This window comes from Palaemon carinicauda, chromosome 1 (assembly GCF_036898095.1).
Source record: "Palaemon carinicauda isolate YSFRI2023 chromosome 1, ASM3689809v2, whole genome shotgun sequence".
Lineage (NCBI taxonomy): Eukaryota > Metazoa > Arthropoda > Malacostraca > Decapoda > Palaemonidae > Palaemon > Palaemon carinicauda.
In genome coordinates this window covers 200,540,687-200,560,119 of record NC_090725.1, presented here as the reverse complement: position 1 = coordinate 200,560,119, position 19,433 = coordinate 200,540,687, and the positions used below count along the sequence as shown (strand labels likewise).

The 19,433-nt window shown below is 35.8% G+C and overlaps 1 protein-coding gene across 1 annotated transcript in view; it reads left to right on the top strand.

Annotated features, from left to right (window-relative positions):
• The window catches only part of Ziz (dedicator of cytokinesis protein Ziz), a 573,699-nt gene that overhangs the window by 386,049 nt on the left and 168,217 nt on the right, over positions 1-19,433 (top strand). The window contains exons 26-27 of the mRNA XM_068386849.1: positions 11,877-12,037; positions 13,527-13,647. Coding sequence (XP_068242950.1) covers positions 11,877-12,037; positions 13,527-13,647 — 282 coding nt within the window. The remainder of the gene's footprint in view (positions 1-11,876; positions 12,038-13,526; positions 13,648-19,433) is intronic.

The following is a 19,433-nucleotide window of genomic DNA, read 5'->3' as shown; positions in this document are numbered from 1 at the left end:
TGACAACCATGGGCTTGAGGCCTTTTGGCAAAGGGCCATTTCTTCCATTTGGGCGAACATTTGTTTAGCGGCTGCCAAACGATCCAGTGCCAGACATCTGAATCTGGCGAACCCTGGGGGCCTGTTGTCTTGATATACAGTAGTGATAAATACCATGTTTGCTGGAACCGTGGCCGTTTGACGAAGTTCTGGACGAAAACATCCAGATACGATGTAAGAAGGTGGATGTAGGCATCCATGGGTGCGCTGATGGGGAGAGCAAGGCCGGAGAAGTGTTGAGGAGTAAAAAACCGCGTTGACTAATTGTCGAGGAGCTACGTCAACCAGAAGGTGGAAAAGTGAGTCCACACTGAGAATTGGCGTTGTGATGTCAGCAACGAGAAACTTAGAAATATATTTGACACTTCCAAACAATAATGTGAGGGTTTCATAACCGTGGGTCGGTATTGTAGAGCCGTTGGCATCTACCAGGCGGATGTCGGCAGATCTAAATAGACTACATCGTTTCCTGGAGAGTGGTCTTGGCAGAAGAGAACGGCAAATACCCATTTCTACCAAGAATCATATATTAAGAAAAGATTAGTGACAGGGCAGGCCACTGCCACTAGCAATGGACTATTTAGACATTTTTTGGCCACTGACAACCATTCACACATTTCTTTGCCGCCGCCCCGAATTTTAAAGTGGTAGTAGCATAACTGTGGTCGATGGGTTTCGATAAGTGGCTGGAGAGGTTAGTTGTTGGGGCGTAGGCGAGGGGTGGTATATGGGGGTGGTAGGCAGCTTTGTGACGTCAGCAACGAGAAACTTCCAAATATATTTGGCACTTCCAAACGATAATGTGAGGGTTTCATAACCGTGGGTCGGTATTATAGAGCCGTTGGCATCTACCAGGCGGATGTTGGCAGATTTAAAATAGACTACGTCGTTTCCTGGAGAGTGGTCTTGGCAGAAGAGAACGGTAAATACCCTTTTCTACAAAGAATCATATACTAAGAAAAGATTAGTGACAGGGGAGGCCACTGCCACTAGCAATGGGCTATTTAGACATTTTTTGGCCACTGGCAACCATTCACACATTTCTTCGCAGCCGCCCCATAAGTGGCTGGAGAGGTTAGTTGTTGGGGCGTGGATGAGGGGTGGTATATGTGGTGGAAGGCAGCTTTGTTGCTGCTCCGGCAAGTCACGAGGTGGGCGTCCATGTCCTTCCCCATTCTTGTCAACTTTGGTCGATGTTGAATGGTTGTCAACTCCGTCAGGAGTGGAGGCGTTGCTGGAGGTCTGGAAGGCAGCAAAGTGGCTGCCCACAAGGGCGTCGACTTTGGTCATCAGGTCCTTCTTGGGCAAAATATCGAAATTAGGCATAGCAGCACGTACAGGTTCAGGTAGGTACCATAACCAAAGTGCATGGAGTAGATTTATTTTAGCAGGAGAGCCGTCAGCGGCAGGTTGCAGGCGAGCAATACTGGTCATTTTCCTATGGGCGAGCGAAGCCTTTTGGTCCCCCAAGAGTTGTTGAGAGAGCTACTGCTCTAGGAGGTATGATTTGAGCTCTTTGTATGTTATGGGGGTGTCCCCTTGTTCGTACAGCCAATCGGAGATTTCTGGGAAAGTGTCTCCTTGAATGACTGCGAGAGTATAATCAGCTTTGGTGCTTGACTGAGTTACACCCTTTACACAAAAATGGACTTCAACACACTGGAACCAGATGAACCCTTCTCCACTGACAAAGGACAGTAGTTTCAGGGATTTGGCATCGATAGAAGAGTCAGTGGGTGAGGGCGGCATCATCAAACAGTAGGGCACGGAGGTAGTTGAACTCTCCAGTGGTCACCAATGTGGCGGCAAGCAGTTAGGTTGTAATTGAGACTCTCGTGAATGCAACTAAACTTTATTTGTTGGAGCTTGAGTATTTTTACAACCAGTTCCAGTCAACAATGGCACAAAAATTCAAACACAATGGTGCAGGGAAATACATGATTAGACAGGTTATCAGTGAGAGGGGAGAGCGATAATAACAATATAAAAAAAAATACCGTTACAATGTATGAGCGTGTGTGATACACGAGCGGTACAGCTCTTACACTAGTGTTCCCAGGAAGAGAGGCTTTACTTGCAGGGCTTGAAGAGAGATGTTTAGATGTTTGGATACCTGTGACAGACCTTTGCAGATGTCTATAAAGGAAAACAGGCAATATTCAGCAATTGGTGTTGTAGAAGGAGTGTCTCATCCTTTCACAGCCAGTTTTTAGCAGTTCTAGGAATGTCAACTACCTTTAATGACTGTAGCTCCTATCAGTTTCGGCTGTGAAAGGCTATTGCTCAGTCTTGAGCCACGTATCCTGAATCTCCGTCGACATAGTACTTGACGATCTGCTGACGACCGTCGGGAAGCTGGGCATAATACGAACCTTGAGTTTTGTCTCCCTCTCCTTCTTGTGCTTGTCCAAGTTTTTGAGTACCTTTGAGCAGTTTTGCCCTCCTGGGGAAATTAGGCTCTTCAAGTGAAATATGATCCCTGTTCTCGTGGCTCTGGCATCCTCATCTTTCAAGTCTCTGAAAGGGTCATTGGATTGGGATTTGACCTTCAAGAGAGCAGGTGAGTCTTTCAGACTTTTTTCATCAGATCAGCCTCTAAGGGAATTGAGGTTCTGTATCTTCTTCATGCCTGAGTTTGTGGCAAAAACACAGAACCCATCCTTCCATGACCCCAGATTCGAGTCATTTTTTACCTTCTCCTCCAAGATTTTGCATGAGAGGATCACAAGATGTTTTGTATCCAATATGGGCCTAAAGTACTACTTGAGAGGGACTCGGCACTTTAGATCTGATAGCCAGACTTTTCTTTAGTACTAGACGAAACAAGAAGGAAATATTCAAGAGTATTGTATTCTTCTGACTTCATAAAACGATCAGTCAAGTATAGGCAATGCCCTGTGGCTAGTCTTCAAAAAGAACTTGTTGGTATATCAGGGGATGACAGATCAGGTCTGGAGATGCCAGACCACCTTTACCTCCTGCTATCTTTGGGAAATTACCCACAAGTCCTTGGATATTTTTACTGTTTTGATATTGATGCTCAAAAGTCTGTTTGAAGGAATCAATTCTTCCCCTTCTCTTATAGATAGAGAGCAGATGAATGAGTGCCTGCCAAACCCATTGCTTCATACAAGCCAGGGTGGTACTCATCCTATGCAGTCTCCTCCCTAGGGTTACAAGACTCTTTTGTGATCTTCTACAAAATTCCCCTCAGTTGATATTGGCCCAGGCACTAGCAGCTACTACATCCATATAACTTGCTGTTTGTAAGGTTATTTGAGCATTCTCACCATGAGACTAAGTAGAAAAGCACATTAAAGAAGGAAAGATGCTTCATAGGGAGTGCCCCACTGGAGGGAGTGACCCCACCAAGGAGTGTGTCCCCTGATTAAAAGAACGAAGGATTTATATCCGTGCAAGTTTTTAAAATTAATCTTTTTCGTAGCTTTACAAACTTGAAACCTTTTTAAAACTTTGACATCTCAATCACCCCTTTCAGTCCTGATGCTGAAGATCAAAAGTGCCTTTATGCACTCAGACAGGTAAATAAGATCCCCTCATTACCCCACTACCTTTTTAAAGATTAAATGGTCATTCAAGCTTGTGGCAGACAATATTCTTTATTAAAAGGACCCAGGCTTGAAAAGCTGTGGAAAATTAAAATAACTTTAAAGATTTTATGTATTTTATTTTTCTACTATTTTTAAATTCTTATATTTTTAAGAATATTGGATCCCCTTTTAGATGGGAACACAATTTAAAGGTTAAACCATCTTTTATGATTGTATGAAAAACAATGGTGAATATTATTCAGAAAAGATGAGGGAAATAAATGCTGCATTAGCTTATTAATTTGTGTGAGCTCAGTCAGTGCATTCTGTTCAAAAGAAATTTAACCTACAAAGAACCCTTTATCAGATCAATGCAATATATTGCTAGAATCTCAAGTACAGCCTCACAAGAATAACCGTATTAACTGTATAAAATATTAAGTTTGGTAGTTCTTGTTGAGCAAGTTTATTCAATAAAATAAATGGTGGAATGGTCCCAGAGTCTTATTTTGAATTTGTCATACAACTTGGCTAAACAGAATTATTAGTTATACGATAGAATGTCAACCATTTATGGAAATATTTATATGAGTTTTATCCTTAACTATCGAAAAATTTAACAGGTCACTGTAAACATGATCATGTTGGCTTTTTAACATGTTTGTATCATTGCATTAATGGAGGTCATTATAAGAGCAGTGGCAATTTTGCTAGTTTTTTATCAAACTATGGGAACACTTATGTATGGTATTGATCAAATCAGATTTAATTTACTTAGAAATTCTCTAACATGGTGTATTTCAGTATTTTGAGATCACTTTTTTATAAGTCAACACATCAAGCCGGCATTACCTTCTAGGGGTCGTAGTACTGAAAGTCCTTCAAGATTCCATTCAGTAGTGAAAGATACCCATATCTTGGGAGGGCTCATGATTGTGGCAAAGACTACCTATGTCTGTTGTCATGAAGAGTTACCCATACCAGATAGATTAAATCAATCAAGGCAAATTTAAAATGTCCTCATCAAAACATTTGTCTTATACAAGTTGCATCATCCACCCAATCAAATAATAAACTTTGTCAGAAGTAGTTTCAAAATTTCTGTAAAAATATGTTATAGATGAAGTCATGGATCTACCCCAAGATTGTTACAACCGGAAGTTTATGGTTCTGAAAGAATCTCTGGGTTGGAGACCAGTCTTTCCTCAGTATCAGCATCTATAAGGAAGGTGTAATGGGTGTTATTCTTCGTTTTGACGGACATTCAGATCTGTGCTGTTGGATAAGATTTTCGAGTTTCAAGTCAATCATTGTTTGGACAAAATAACAGATTCAGATAACCCTTTTGTACCTTCATATTATGATCAATTAATTATAAAATGGTGAGAACATCTATCTCAACTTTACCATGAGAACTTTGTGGTTTTATCAATTCCAGATCTATCCCAATTTTGTAATGGTGTTCCCGTCATTATTGTCGGGCAACTATGGATTATCAACATTTTCAAAGTGAATAGCGTTATTAACAATCTACAAGATACTTCCCTTAGGAAAGTTTAATGAAATGGGAAGGATATTTCTGTATTCATGAAAAACTTTATCTAATATCAAGAAACAATGGGTAACAGGCAGTATTATTCATTTCTTTTATTTACCTCAGGATTTGCTACAATGGGTAGAGATGAGGGTTGTTCACCCACATCTATAGTTTATCTAAGGAAATCAAATATTCTCGCTGATCAGTAAATGTCAGATTCATCCTGACTAATGGTTTCTTCTTTGGTTAGTTTGTCAGGTAATATAGAAGTGGAGTTGTAAAGAAATTTACATAGTGAGTAGATTATTATTTCAAGTAGAGAGGAAAGTTAATAATTTGACTTTTTGTTTATTGTTAAAAACTTTTCTGCTGCAAAAAGTATTGTGTAATTTATAAAATAAATCAGTTGCTTAAGTACTGTATTGCCACAGATCAAGCTAATTCTCTTAAACCCATCATTAATGTGAACAGAATAACATTTTGCTATACAGACTTTAGAGTTGGTTGACTAAAGAAATGCTGTTTGTATGTAATAAAAGGAGGAGATACATGAAATTCTCTCTATTGCAGATTCTATTTTTTATGGAGATTAAGAACATCTTAATCCTAATTTTGAACTTGTTTAGACAAAGCTACTGTATTTCGGATATCGCTATAGACGTCAGCAGCTTTTGTAGATTTTATGGCTAAGTGTAAGGAACAAGTGTGTTTATGGTTGAGATAGTGTTCCATGCATTGAAACACTTTGATTACCTTTCATGTAAAATTTGGAAATCAAATCGCCTGAAATTACATATAAAAATCAGACTATATATCAGTTTAGTGAGATCAATGTTACTCTATGGATTTGAGTCATGGTATGACACTGAAACAATCTCCAATAGATTTAGTAGATTTGAGAAGAAAGCCCTCAGAAGGATATGGGGAGTTAAATGTCAGGACAGGATTAGATATGAAACTACTGTATAAGAGAGATTACTCGAGTGTCATATGTGGATGAGATCATGATAAGGGGTAGATGGAGATGGTTTGGGCATGCTCTTCGCACTCCCCAAGTGAGATTGGTTCACCAAGTGTTCAGCTGGGCTCCACAAGGCACTAGAAGAGTTGGAAGACCCAGGCCTACATGGATGAGAACTATGAAGCGTGAAGTAGGAGATGATGAATGAAGAAGTATTGAATTGAAAGCTCAAGATAGAGACAACTGGCAAAATCTAACCAAAGCCCCTTTTTGTCAATAGGCGTAGGAGGAGGTGATGATGATAGTGGGTCTTCTATCAGATCAGAATAGAATCAATAATTTGGTAGCACTTGTCCTGCAAATTCCTTTTCTTCCCATAGACATGGCTTTTTAAACACGATGGAAAGAATTCAGCTTCAACAATTGTGGTTACTAAGGTTAATGAAAATGTTGGGAGTCCAGTATGTAAAGTGGCTTTTTGAGGTCTCTCTTGTAAAGGTTCCTTTACTCCCTATCGTCCTTTGGTAAATATGTCTTAAACTTTTTTGTCAGTACCACCAAGGGAGTCATTTCAAAGCAGTAATAGACCTTTGGTATTTCACTCTTATCAGGAGATCCTGCTGAAATAGCAACAGGACTTGTGAAACTTATGGGAAAACACCATGACTCTTTTCCTAGCAGATCTATATAGGAAGAAGGCTATCTCACTTTTATATGGTTTAGGAAAGCCTTCAACCCGAGCTGTGTATGCTATCCATAGTCAGAGAGGGCCTTCAAATTTCTTTGTACTCCGATCCTCCCTTTTCTAGGGAACCAATACCTATTCAAAGTTATCTAAAGATTTCAGCAAAATCCCATATTTTGAAAGTATAGATTGCAGAAATTTGAGAAAAATATGTGATAGAACTGGTTTCACATCAGGCGTGGTTGGGGGTTGGACACCAGTTTTAGATGCTTTGATTCCAAATAGGTTTACAATTCTCACCATGTTTTTGGTGAAAACTCTCTTGATACTTTACTCACTTTAAGGACTGCCTTTCTGGTCCCAAACACCATGGGAACCCTACTCACTACTGGACCTTTACATTCATTTTATCGTATACAATCCAAGGCATTCAAGATTTCACACCGTTTATTGTTCGTTTACTCTGCTGGGAACAGTGAGGAAAGGGGATTGGATGTTTTTAATAGTCTTGACAGACGTGTACTTTCACTTTTCTTTTCATCAGGATTCAAAGAAACAATTGGGGTATGTGAATGGTTCAAATGTTTTCCAATTCAAGTGCCTCTGATTTGGTCTCAGGATAGTTCCCCATTTATTTACCAGGAAAATGGATTCTATATCAAAATGACTGAAATTTCTAGGAATCACAGTTCTTTTGTACCTGAACAACTGGCTATTTTTAAAAGTCGGTTGAAAGGCTTTTTGCTTCAGAATTTGTGGTTGTTCAGACTACTTGAAAGATTGGGAGTCCTGGTCAATCTTGAGAAGTCTCTTCTGATTCCATGCCATAGGATGCTATATTGGAAATGATATTATAACCAGTTTCTTTTGGGTGAAAAAGGAATTTAGTCTTTCCGTCTTGTGTTGAATGAATTGTGTTAGTTTGGTTTTGGATGAGTTTACTGTGCTAGGGACAATGTACAGAGAAGTTTGTTTCAATGGTGTGCCTACGGAAGAGTGATTTCCAGTTTTATCTTATTTCGAATTGAAACAGCCTTTGGTTGAGACACAATCTGTATTCCAGTGATGGAGAACCGACCTCAATCAGAGAATTCATCGATGGGCTTTTTTCTCATTGTTTAACACAGGCAGTGTCCTTGGTAGTAACGGTTCCAGACATCTCGGTTTTCATGTGTGCTTCCCAGAAAGAATGAGGCACAACTATGGATTATTTTCATCTGTCAGGGAAGTTGTTAAAGAAAGAATCAGCTCTTCATATTAAGTGTTTGAAACTCTTAGCTATATTCAAGGCCCATAAGCTCATGTGTCACTGTTAATGGAAAATTAGGTAGTGACATTTTCAGGAAATATGATAGCATTGGCTTATATTCGTAAGCAGGGAGGAACCAGGTGGGAATCCATATTCCAGATAGTGGATTTACTTTTATCGTAGATAAATATCAGAAGTTTATATCTGGCAAACAGGATGTTTCAACAAACCAGTTATGCAGAAAACAATAGGCTTTCCCAAACAAATAGTCTCTGCATCTGTTATGTCAAAAGATTTGGAGTTCATAGAGAAGGCCAAACATGGACTCGTTTATGATATCGTTCACCAAGAAGATAACAGTGTTTTGTTCACCATTTCCTGCAAGGAAGGTGGATGAACTGCTACAGGCCTTGTTGAATCTGGTTCTGTATACCTTTCCTTGGTTGTCCACCTTACAAGACTAATCCTCTCTGTCAACTGGTTTGAAGGTCTTTACACCCAAACTCATATGCACTACATCTAACCGCATGGAGTATTCTCGGAGACAAAGGGTTTTGTAGATACTCTAGATTTTCTATCTTAGTTTTCAAGAGACAGTCAACAAATAAATTGTATGGAAGATAAAGGAATGTTAATTTTGATTGGTGCAAATCAAGGAATGTTTCAGTACCTATAACTAATTTGGATAATATTAAGTTTTTGACTTTCCTGTTTCATGAAAGGAAATTGTAGATTGCAGTATTTAAGTTTTATAGATCCATGCTTAACACCATATTCAAAGCTTAAAATTATTGCAGATGTATTGGGTCTTTTAATATTGAGAACCTATGGTTATCAGGTGAGAATATAAATAGTAAATTTTATTATTAGAATTCTATTTCTGGCTACCTTCATAGGTCTACTTCAACTCATTAATAGAGGTAGTCTTATTACAGCTGTTACAATGGGAATAGCCCACTTCAGTTTATTGCCAAGACAGCACTGCACTGCCTCCTGAAATGGGCACTTTCCAAGACACACCTCTAATCTATTTCAGAAGAACTGCATCTATATCTTAATGCCCATTTGAAAAGAACCATGTTAGAATCCTTATGCAGTACCTCGTGTTGCCATGGAACTATTTGGTATCATTGGAAATGCTTTTCTGAGAGATCGTGTGTGTTAGAGTGAGGAACTGGCATACCAACAGCTATAGTCTTTAATCTTTTGGAACCAAGTCCTCTATTGAATCTTTCCCAACATGTATACAAGTCAGTTATTCTTACCCTTTAACTTCACTGCCAGAAATTAAATTTTTAAGGAAGTATAAAACATTTTGTGATCCACTTGTGGACCTTTAAGTATGACCTACCGCTCTACCCCAGTTTCTATATAAGTGAGGTTTACATGAGGCAGGATTTTCCCTTTCAGTTGACAGTAGTGTCCTTTGAATGGTAATGTTGTTTTCTATAGCATTTACTTCTGTCTACTGAGAAATGAGATACAAAAATCAGCAATATTGCTTTGTACCTGAATCACAATATTGTATAAGTCTGTGGACCAGTTTGTAAGCTTTTCTAAAGATTGCTATCTTTATCTTCTAGAAAATGTAAGATGGAGTATTTAGGGTCCACATTTTTTTCTTGAACTTAAATTGCAAGCTAAAGCTTTCTTCACTCCATCCATCAACCCAAACCCTAGCCTTCCTCTTGAACTTCTCCAATCAACTCATGCATTCATCACTTTCTTCAGCAGATGACCATTTTCCGTCATCTTTACGTGACAAAACCACCTCAACACATTCATATCCACTCTAGCTACTAATTAATTTCTCACAACCATTGTCAACCTTACTACACCGATCCTAACCCTATCCAATCGAGATACACCAGCCATACTCATCAGACACTTCGTCTCAATCACATTCAATTTCTGTCCCTCCATCACTTTCATTCCCAAAAACTCCAATCCATACATCACAGTTGGTGCAATCACTTTTTCATACAGAACTCTCTTTACATTTATTCCTAACCCTCTATTCTTTAACATTCCCTTCACTGCCCCATCCACCATTTGCATCAACAACAGAACCCAAGTAATTAAACTAATCTACTTTCTCAAGTAAGGATTACTTTGAATAAATTTATTTTGGTGGGAAGGAGTGAAGAGCACTACATTTGGTTTTCAAAGGCGTTTATAGTGTAGATAATAATATTGTTTAAAATATTGGTTTCCTTAAAAGTGAAATGGTGCATGAGAAATCTCTCTTATCTGAGTTTTAAGCTGATACAGTACAGTTGTTACATACCTCTTGCTAAGAGAGAATTCATGTATGTTTGCCATACATTTAATAATACAGTGTATGTATTTTGGCGGTAGGAGGAACATATTTTTTTCCTTGCCTTTATATGTAATAGTTTTTAAAATTTAAGTTCACTATGAGACTGAAAATGTATTTATTAATAACTGTAGTATTGGAAAAGTCATTTTTCTCTTTCGACTTAATATGTTATTTCAAAACACAAAATTACAGTGGGGCCTTAAGGACAAAAGGACAGTAATTTGTCCTGGTTTATCATTTCAATTATGTAAATTATTATATAGTCATTTTAGAGACATTGTCCGAAGGATTCTTCACATTATTTTTTAATACTATTGATTTTTGGGGGGCAATGAATATTCTGAAATATTTATTTTGAATTCATTGCAGAAAGGGATGAAGGTAAATGTTGCTATTGTTTGTTTGTCTGTGACATTCTTAATTTGTTCCCCTTTTTTTGTAAGATAATTTTTGGGAGTTGATGTATCTTATTTCTTTCATCAGCATCATTTCCTTTACTTATCTGTCCTTTTTTTGTACTGACATGAATTTTTTTTTTTTTTTGCCTTGACTACTAACCATTTCTTTTATACTGTCTTGGTCTTGTTCAGTTCCATTCTTTGTTATCCTGTGTTCATCAGACAAAAATATGTTTGATGCATGCAGTGACCTCATCATCTAATGCATCATAGCAACAAATGATTGATTTATTACCTCAATTTTTTTCTCAATGGCTTTTCATGTCTTTAGATGCAGTTTGTTTAACAAAATATTAATTTACGTGTTGAAAAAACTAATAATTAAAAAATTTAATTTATTTGGGTTTTTAGCTGATCAGTAGTATGGGGTGGAAATGAAATATAGATATAAGGTACCCAATAATGACAAATTTTATATTCATCAGGTTTCCATAGAAGTTAATCCATTTTCTTAGAAGTAATTTTTTGTTAATCACCAATGTTTGCATGTCAGAAAATGCATTGCAAAAGTTTTAATGGTAACATTGAGTTAATTATATTCAGCTTCAGAATTAGATTACTGTATGGTAACTAATCATTAAAAGAATTGGCAAAATATGAAGCATAATATCAATTCTCTTTTTATTAAGAAAAGATTAGTTGGTATACTTGAAATTTATTTTATATTGTAATAGATTCTTGTATGTGTAATTTATGTTAAACTAATAATGGCAAATCTCAAATTCATTCATGTTTATAAATTAAGTAAGTGGTTCTTTTGTCTGATCTTGCAAAAGCAATTAACCTCTTGCCTTAAGGTGACTGTGTTTTGAAAGCAAAATTTGACAGAAATTTGTGTGACACATTTATGCTGAAGGACTTCATACAAATATTTTTAATTTATCCAGCATTAATTTGTTCTAGATTTTCTATTGATGTTCATTTTTTTGCTAAAGCCAGCTTCTTGCTATCAAGCTTTCACTGCCTTTTATGATGTAATTGTCTGCTTGTGTTATTTCTGGTGAGCTTGCTTCTCAGTGATTGATGTGTTGTAACAAAAATCATTGCATTAAGTTTTCATCAATAATTGATGCCAGGCGATGCTTCTCTCTGTGGATACCTCTGTTTCGAGATGCTCAAGTGTTGCAACAGTAAGCTGACCAACCTACGCCATGAAGCATGCGCTGTGCTCTACCTGCTAATGAGAAGTAACTATGAATTCACTAGACGGAGTGGTATCAACAGAGTTCATTTACAGGTACTGAAAAAGGAAAATGTTAATTGACACACTAGATTGAGTTATTAGATACTTTTTTATGAATAATGGAAGTACATTCTTATATTATTCTTAGTTAATGCATCATGTTATCTAATATGTTCTCTGCATGAAAATTGAAAGTTGCAGGGTAGATAAGGTAGAGTCCCTTATTGCACTTTAATTTAATTGTCTGCTAATATTTATTTTTTAGAAAATATAGATTATTTTATGATATGCATTGATAGCTAATCTTCATTAATGGTAGACAGGTTTGAGTAATTATGTACTACATGTACACTCAAGGCTTTACACCTTTTTGGGTTTTACCATCTAAAAATTTTGTATCTATCATTAGTTTTCTAAATATGAGGTTAAATGGGGAATTGTTGCTTTGCTAGCACTTTCTTGCAATAGAGATGGTTAGTTTAGACATTACACCTCAGTTAGATAGGTAATTTTTCAGTGTAAAGAATCTAATGTGGATTTTTATGCTATTTTTTTTTATTAGTATTATGGTTAATTTTAACACAAAAGGTAAGGACGTTGGTTATTTTATCAGCCACAGATATGTTTTTGTAGAGTATCCTTCTGTAATGTGATCAATGACCAACATATTCCACAACTGTTGTTGATGTAGAATTATTAATTGAATATCTCATCATAAGCTCACAGTGCATAGCTTTTAGGCTTATTTGTTTGCTAATTTTTTTCAATCTTCCATTATTCAAGCAGTTAATTTTAATCATGCAGCTTTGGAACCAGTTGCTTTTATGAGTAGATGCCTGGCTTTGGGGTAGTATTTAAATGAGGAATTTAGCCTTTTCAACATGAAATAAGTAACATATTATGTAAGGTAACTCAGAGAATTATACAAACAATAAAGGTACACTGTATTTTTAATATTACTGCTGGAAATTAATATGATGTTGGCGAAGGTTATTTTGTTTCCTTGTTAGGAAAATTTTATGGAAAATTAATATTAATCAATGATTCGGGTGTAACTTTTCATTTTCTTCACTATCCTTTAATATGCTGCTTAATCACTAGCTTGTTTATGGGTTTTCTAGTCCCTTTTCTTAAACCTAACTCTCTTATTAGCAGGAAAATATTATTGTATTGTTTTCGTTTTAATTAAATACTACTTTTTAGACTCTACCTACCCAAAGCAATAATGCATTTTACTCTGGGATCTTTTATTGTCTATAAGAGTTATTAGTGAAAGTCTTAATTGTTGTAATTGATTAACAGCTACTTCCAAATGATTGCTTTTGATTTGAAAATGTTATGAGGCCTCAGATCTGCTTTATGAAATTTACATTGGCTTATGGTTTAAAGTGAAGGTGCATGTTATCTTTGTGAAGTATTGGTGCTTCATACTAGTTAAAGTTCTGTTACTGGCTTTTGGAACAACTCTAGATTTTTTGTAGACATTTTTTTTTTCTTGTCAATATATCAGAAAATTATTCAATATCTTGCCATTACTTTCCAGGTCATCATTTCAGTATCACAACTTCTTGGTGAAGTTATTGGTCTAAATAATTCACGCTTTCAAGAATCTATGGCACTAATCAACAGTTATGCTTCAAGCGATAAAGCAATGAACAATACAGGTGAGATAGTTTTTCTTTAATATTGTTGAATTTATTTATTCACTAGCCTACATTGTTTCCTAAAGTGAAGCATCAGTTACAAGATCTAAATTTTCAACATTTTCTTAAGAGCATTCCTTTATTACTAGTACTATCTTTCTTGTACACGTAGATGGCCAGAAGGAGCCACCATCATTACAACCCTGCATTAAATTTCCATCTTTATCCATAACAATATCTAGTTCATTGAACTTTGAATTTTCCAAATACCTGGTGCTTTTCAATGTATTATACGATGTTTGGAATATTTCAGATTGAGCACTGAAGATGTTAGGTATGTCCTCTAATTCTTCCAAAATTAGGTTTTGCTTCCTTAGTAAGAAGAGTTGTCTGTATAATATTCTCCATAACCCACATTCGACATGCTTGTCTTGTAGTTACAAATGATGTAAGGTAGAAAGTATGTGCGATAAAATTTGTCTGTTGTCAGATGCAAATATGACTGCTTATGTTAAATATGGACATAAAAGAGATATTGCTATGAAATGTAAAAAATGTAGTATTAAATGTACTTCTTGAAGTGTGTCAGATGAATTAGGTTTGATAGAAATCTCCAGTCCTCTTTTCCCTGTTGTTCTTCATTGTAACCTTTTCCTTGTCATTCCCTGATATATCGTAAGACATTCTCTTTTAGACTTTGCGTTATTTTAATTAAAGATTAGGAATATGTCTAATGATTTCATTAAAGCTTCATATCATGAGGCTCCCCATATTCCTCCATCATTTGTCAACCAGGTGAGTTGATGGAGGGTAATTTACTGTTCTTTCCAGTTGTCCAGCCCTGAGCTCCCACTAAAGCTGTGTGTCCGCTATAATCAACAAATACTTTGGTTTCCTTGCTTTGTAGTGTGACCAAGTTTCATCTTTCTTCACCTTTTGTACTTTTGTACTTTGACTGGCCTAAGCATTGAGTCTTTCTGAGCCTACTTTGAAAAAAAAAAATTATATTACATTTATTTCTGAGAATGAGGGTACCTCTTCAGATAGGAAATTACAGTTGTGTTCTTAAATTAAATGAGTTTCTTTCTGGTCCATCAGCATGCTCTCGGGCTCCAGGTCACTCATATACAGGTATCTGTTTTGAGCTCTTGCTAAATATATGCTGTCTCTGCTCCAGCTTCTGTCTCCGTCGAGACTTTTACTCCATATATACTTCCAGGTCCTGCTGTACTGGCTGCCTACACCATCTTTGCACTGCCATCTGCCTTATTTTGGGCTGATAACTTCCTGTCTGCCTTCTCTTTTCCAACTTACACCTTTCCAGCTCCCTTTTCTATCTTTGCATCAGTCTGGATTTTATCTAATACCTTCATCAAATAGATTCTTTTAATTTTGTTTCTTTTTTTTTTTTTTTTTTTTTTTTTTTTTTTTTTTTTTTTTTTTTGCTTCAGATCTTCCCCCTCACGTGGTCCAGAATATGAATAAGGGCATTACTTCTGAACAGACCAATATAAGAAAGAAATGGGGCACCAAATCCTTTATTCTATTTTCTTTTAAGTAAGACAGGAGCAAGAAATGTCTCATTGGTTCCAAACTTTGTAGAAGGAGCATAGAATATTCCAGCAGATCAGTTGAGGAGACAAAATATGTTTCTTCATTCCAAGTGGCCTCTTTGTCTATGGATAAAAACTGCGGAAACTTTCTGGGGAAGGTCCATCATCTACATGTTTACCACTTCTCTCTGTCAGAAGCTGGAGGTGCTTAGATTTTCAGTGCTAAACTCTTCAGCTTTGGCAGTTGATGAGGTACTCGAAGACTGGTCGAATCACATTTTTTGCAATTTTCTATTGTTTGTTCAAACACAGAAGGCAATAAAAAACTCAGAAGTTTCATCAGTGTGAGAACTGGTGCTGATTGTTTTATTTTTGCGTTTGAGAGAGTGGTGTCTGGACCTATGACCTCTAGTGACAGATCTTTCTCTTTCATGAACATACAGGAGAGGTCTATTAAAAAGGAAACCACACATCCATTAACTACACCAATCGTCCCCCCCCCCCCATGCCTAACTTAACTGTTTGGAGACTCAACAAGTTATTTAAAGCAGAAGGATTTCCTAGTACATCTGGATTGTTTATAATTACTTTGACGAGGAATTTTACCATTTCTCTGGATTAAGCCCAATAACCAACCTACTTTGAATAGTGTAAACTCAGGTATTTTTGCTACCAATATCTCTATTAATAGCAATGTTATTTTTGGGTTACTTCAAACTCTATCTATTGTTCCTTGACCATTTGTTTCATTTAAAAACAACGGCCAAGACAATTCTGTAAACTAAAAGGTGTTAATTGGAAATTGTCTAAACATTTTAATTCACTTGCCTATGTATTTTATCTATATATATATATATATATATATATATATATATATATATATATATATATATATATATATATATATATACAGCATATTACTTTCAATGCCACTATTTTCCACATGCAAGCTGTTCGTTTTTGCTAAAAGTGAATTTACAGAATGTAAGCTATAAAATTCCCTATCTTTCCATGTTTGAATGACAAAAATTGGTCAATATTAGAAAGTAGAAGGAATTTTTCAAAAAAATTTACATATTTTAAGAAAATGGGCTTCAAAGTATTTTGTAGTGATTGATTGAATAGATTTTAGTATGTTTAACTATGGGCTTTTAGTGGTAATTTCCCTCACCAATGGAAATCATAAGGACATAATCATTATATTTCAGGGTTATATACTAACTACTGGTGAGCCCCTACCATCAAACCCAAAGTATCACTCCCCACTAACACATCCATAGGTGACATGTACAGTACCAAATGCACATACTTGAGCAAGTCTAGCTAACATACTGTATTATATTCTTGTCCATCTGTGTTTCTGGCCTATTTAGTTATCCTCTCTGAAACTTCATGCATCTTTCAGCATAATCATAACAGGAAAATTGTAAATATATAAACTAGCAGACAAAGAAATGAGAACATACCTTAGACAGACATACAACATATTTTAATTTACGAATATAGTACTATATAGTTTATAAGAAAACGGGTAATCTACTCGTCAGAAAATCAGAGAAAATGGTGGAATAGTTAGTTTGCTTGGAGGTTTTGAAGATAAAGAAAATGAGTAGGTCTCCAGGTCAGAAAAAGAGTTGCGAATAGGACTGGACGTGCTCACATAGATGTGTACAAGAACATTTCAGAAAAAAGTCAAATTGTTTTGATTAAAAATGTTATTTGAAACATGAAATTTGGATGTTCTAGCCAAAAATGTAATAATCTTTATTTCCAAAATTTTAAGGTATGCGAAGAACACTTCTGTACGAGCTATTACTTACAGTACTTTACTTACTTTGATGGCTGCTTTTCCAGTCTCATACAGCAGGAGAACCGCACTCTTTACAGGACCTCCGCTGTTGTTTTACCTTGTTCGTTCAGAGTATTTATCATTTCAGATCACGTATTGTTCATTTACTGTTAAACCGTCACTGTTATAAGATTGTTTGAATAAGAAAGTCTTCAGTTTCCTCTTGAAAGCGTTAATGACTTCAATCATTCGAATGTTTCGTGGGAGCTTATCATATAGTCTCGGGGCTGCATATTTAAAGGTTCTGGAGCCTAAAGTAGACATATACTGTATCTAGTTCCAACAGTTTGAAGCCATCTAAAACTATTTTCGTGCCCACACGATTTGTTGGCTGCGCAATATGTAGCAATTCTCTTAAGTATTTTGGACGACTCGTTCTGATAACTTGGTGGGTTATTGTAAATATTTTAAATTCAATTCTCGCTTTAATCGGCAGCCAGTGTAAATTGATTAGTATAGGGGTGATGCTTTCTCTAGGTGGAACACCTTTTATCAGTCTTGCTCCTCTGTTTAATATGTTTTGTAATTTCTTAAGTTCTACTTTTGGTAAATTGTAATAGATAGAGTTGCAGTAGTCAATCCTGGTAGTAACACAGTTTATCACAAGTTTCTTTAACGAATTTTCATCCAGGTACTTTTTTAGAAAAGCAATCTTCCTTAAATAAAACCATCAGTTTTTATTACATTATTTATTTGGGCATTTAAAGACAGGTTACAGTCAAGAAATACACCTAGATCTCGAACTTTACTAGATATCGGCACTGAGTCATTATTTATGTTGATTTGAATATCACCCAATATTTCTCACGCTGTCTCTCTTATCCACAACCATGAATTCAGTTTTGTTCTCATTTAATTTTAGTTGTTTAAATGTCATCCATTCTCTAACACTATCAAGGATTCAGTTTAGAGTTTCAGTAGTGTCATGTATATCATTTATGGAGAAGTAAAATTGTGTGTCATCTGCAAATAGTTTGAACTTCACGCCATGCCTTTGTAGTATTTTCGATAGACCAATAGTATAGATGCAGAATAAGATTGGGCCAAGTACATTTCCCTGGGGTACCCGTCTGTTTAAGGGTTCATATGATGACTAAGAGTTTCTAATTTGTACACAGTAATTTCTACCAACTAAGTAGTCTTTTAGGTATTCAAAGGCTTGATCTTCAACGCCAATGGACTGTAGATCATTTAGTAGCAGTTCATGCACAACTGTATCTAAAGCAGCACTGAGATCGAGCAGTATTAAAATACCACATTTATTTTCATACATCATTTCCAGCATATCATTTACATGAGAGCAGATGGCTGTCTCCGTAGAGTATAGTTTTCTGTAAGCAGATTGGTTGTCAGGCAAAGCTTCTATTACTTCTAAGTGACTGACTAGTTGTTCAAGAATTACATATTCAAGCACTTGAAACAAAGGATAGATTCGAAAAAGGGCGATATGATTAATTCCTGGTAGTCCAGTGCATTTTTCAGAACTGGTGTGACTATAGCCATTTTCTCAGATTTAGGAAACTTACATTCATCAATGCTTGCATTTGCTATTCTCATTATTATTTCGGCTAGACTACTAGACTAGAAAAGTTTTTCTCTCCAATTACTTCAGATATTGGCATAGGGTCAATTGCACAGTTTGTTTTCTTTGCTCTCTTGATAATTCTGGTAATGTCATCTTGTTATGTTGTTAATTCGTATTAATTTTGTCTGTGTACCTGGTGTATCATTAGTCTAATGTTGAGTATTTACAAATGACCTGGCTATATTTTCAATTTTATTTTTAAAGAATACTAGAAAATTATTTGCTAGTTCGAGGTCACTTTATCCATCAGGTAGCTTCTTTTCTTTTACATTTCTCATTATACCATTCAGGAGACGATATAACTTATTTATGTCTGTTGCTACTTCGAGGATCTTTCTCTTATTGTATAGCATCATTTATTTTCTTTGTAACTTCTTCAATAAATATGGTAGGAGAAAAATTTGATTTATGTCTAAAGTTTATTTTCTTTACTAATGCATGTTTCTGTAGAGGTAGACTAAACATAATAACTTTGTGTATTGGGGAGATAGTACATTTCTCTTTAACTTTTATATCAGATACAATATTATTCATGTTACTAAAGCTAAGTCTAATGTATGTCCAATTAAAGTAGTTGTACAGTCGACATTATTCACTAGTCGATATGATTCTAGTAACTCACTAAATGCCAAATCGTCAGGATTTGATGCGTCATCCATCCAAAAATTGAAGTCTCCACAGATAACTAATTCGTTTTTCTCCATGATAATCATCTCAATGAGAGCACCGAATTCTTCAAAAAAGATACTAGTGTTTGTTCTAGTAGGTTTGTAGATTACTACAAAGGATATTTTACTGTTTTTTGCCGTAAAGTTTATTT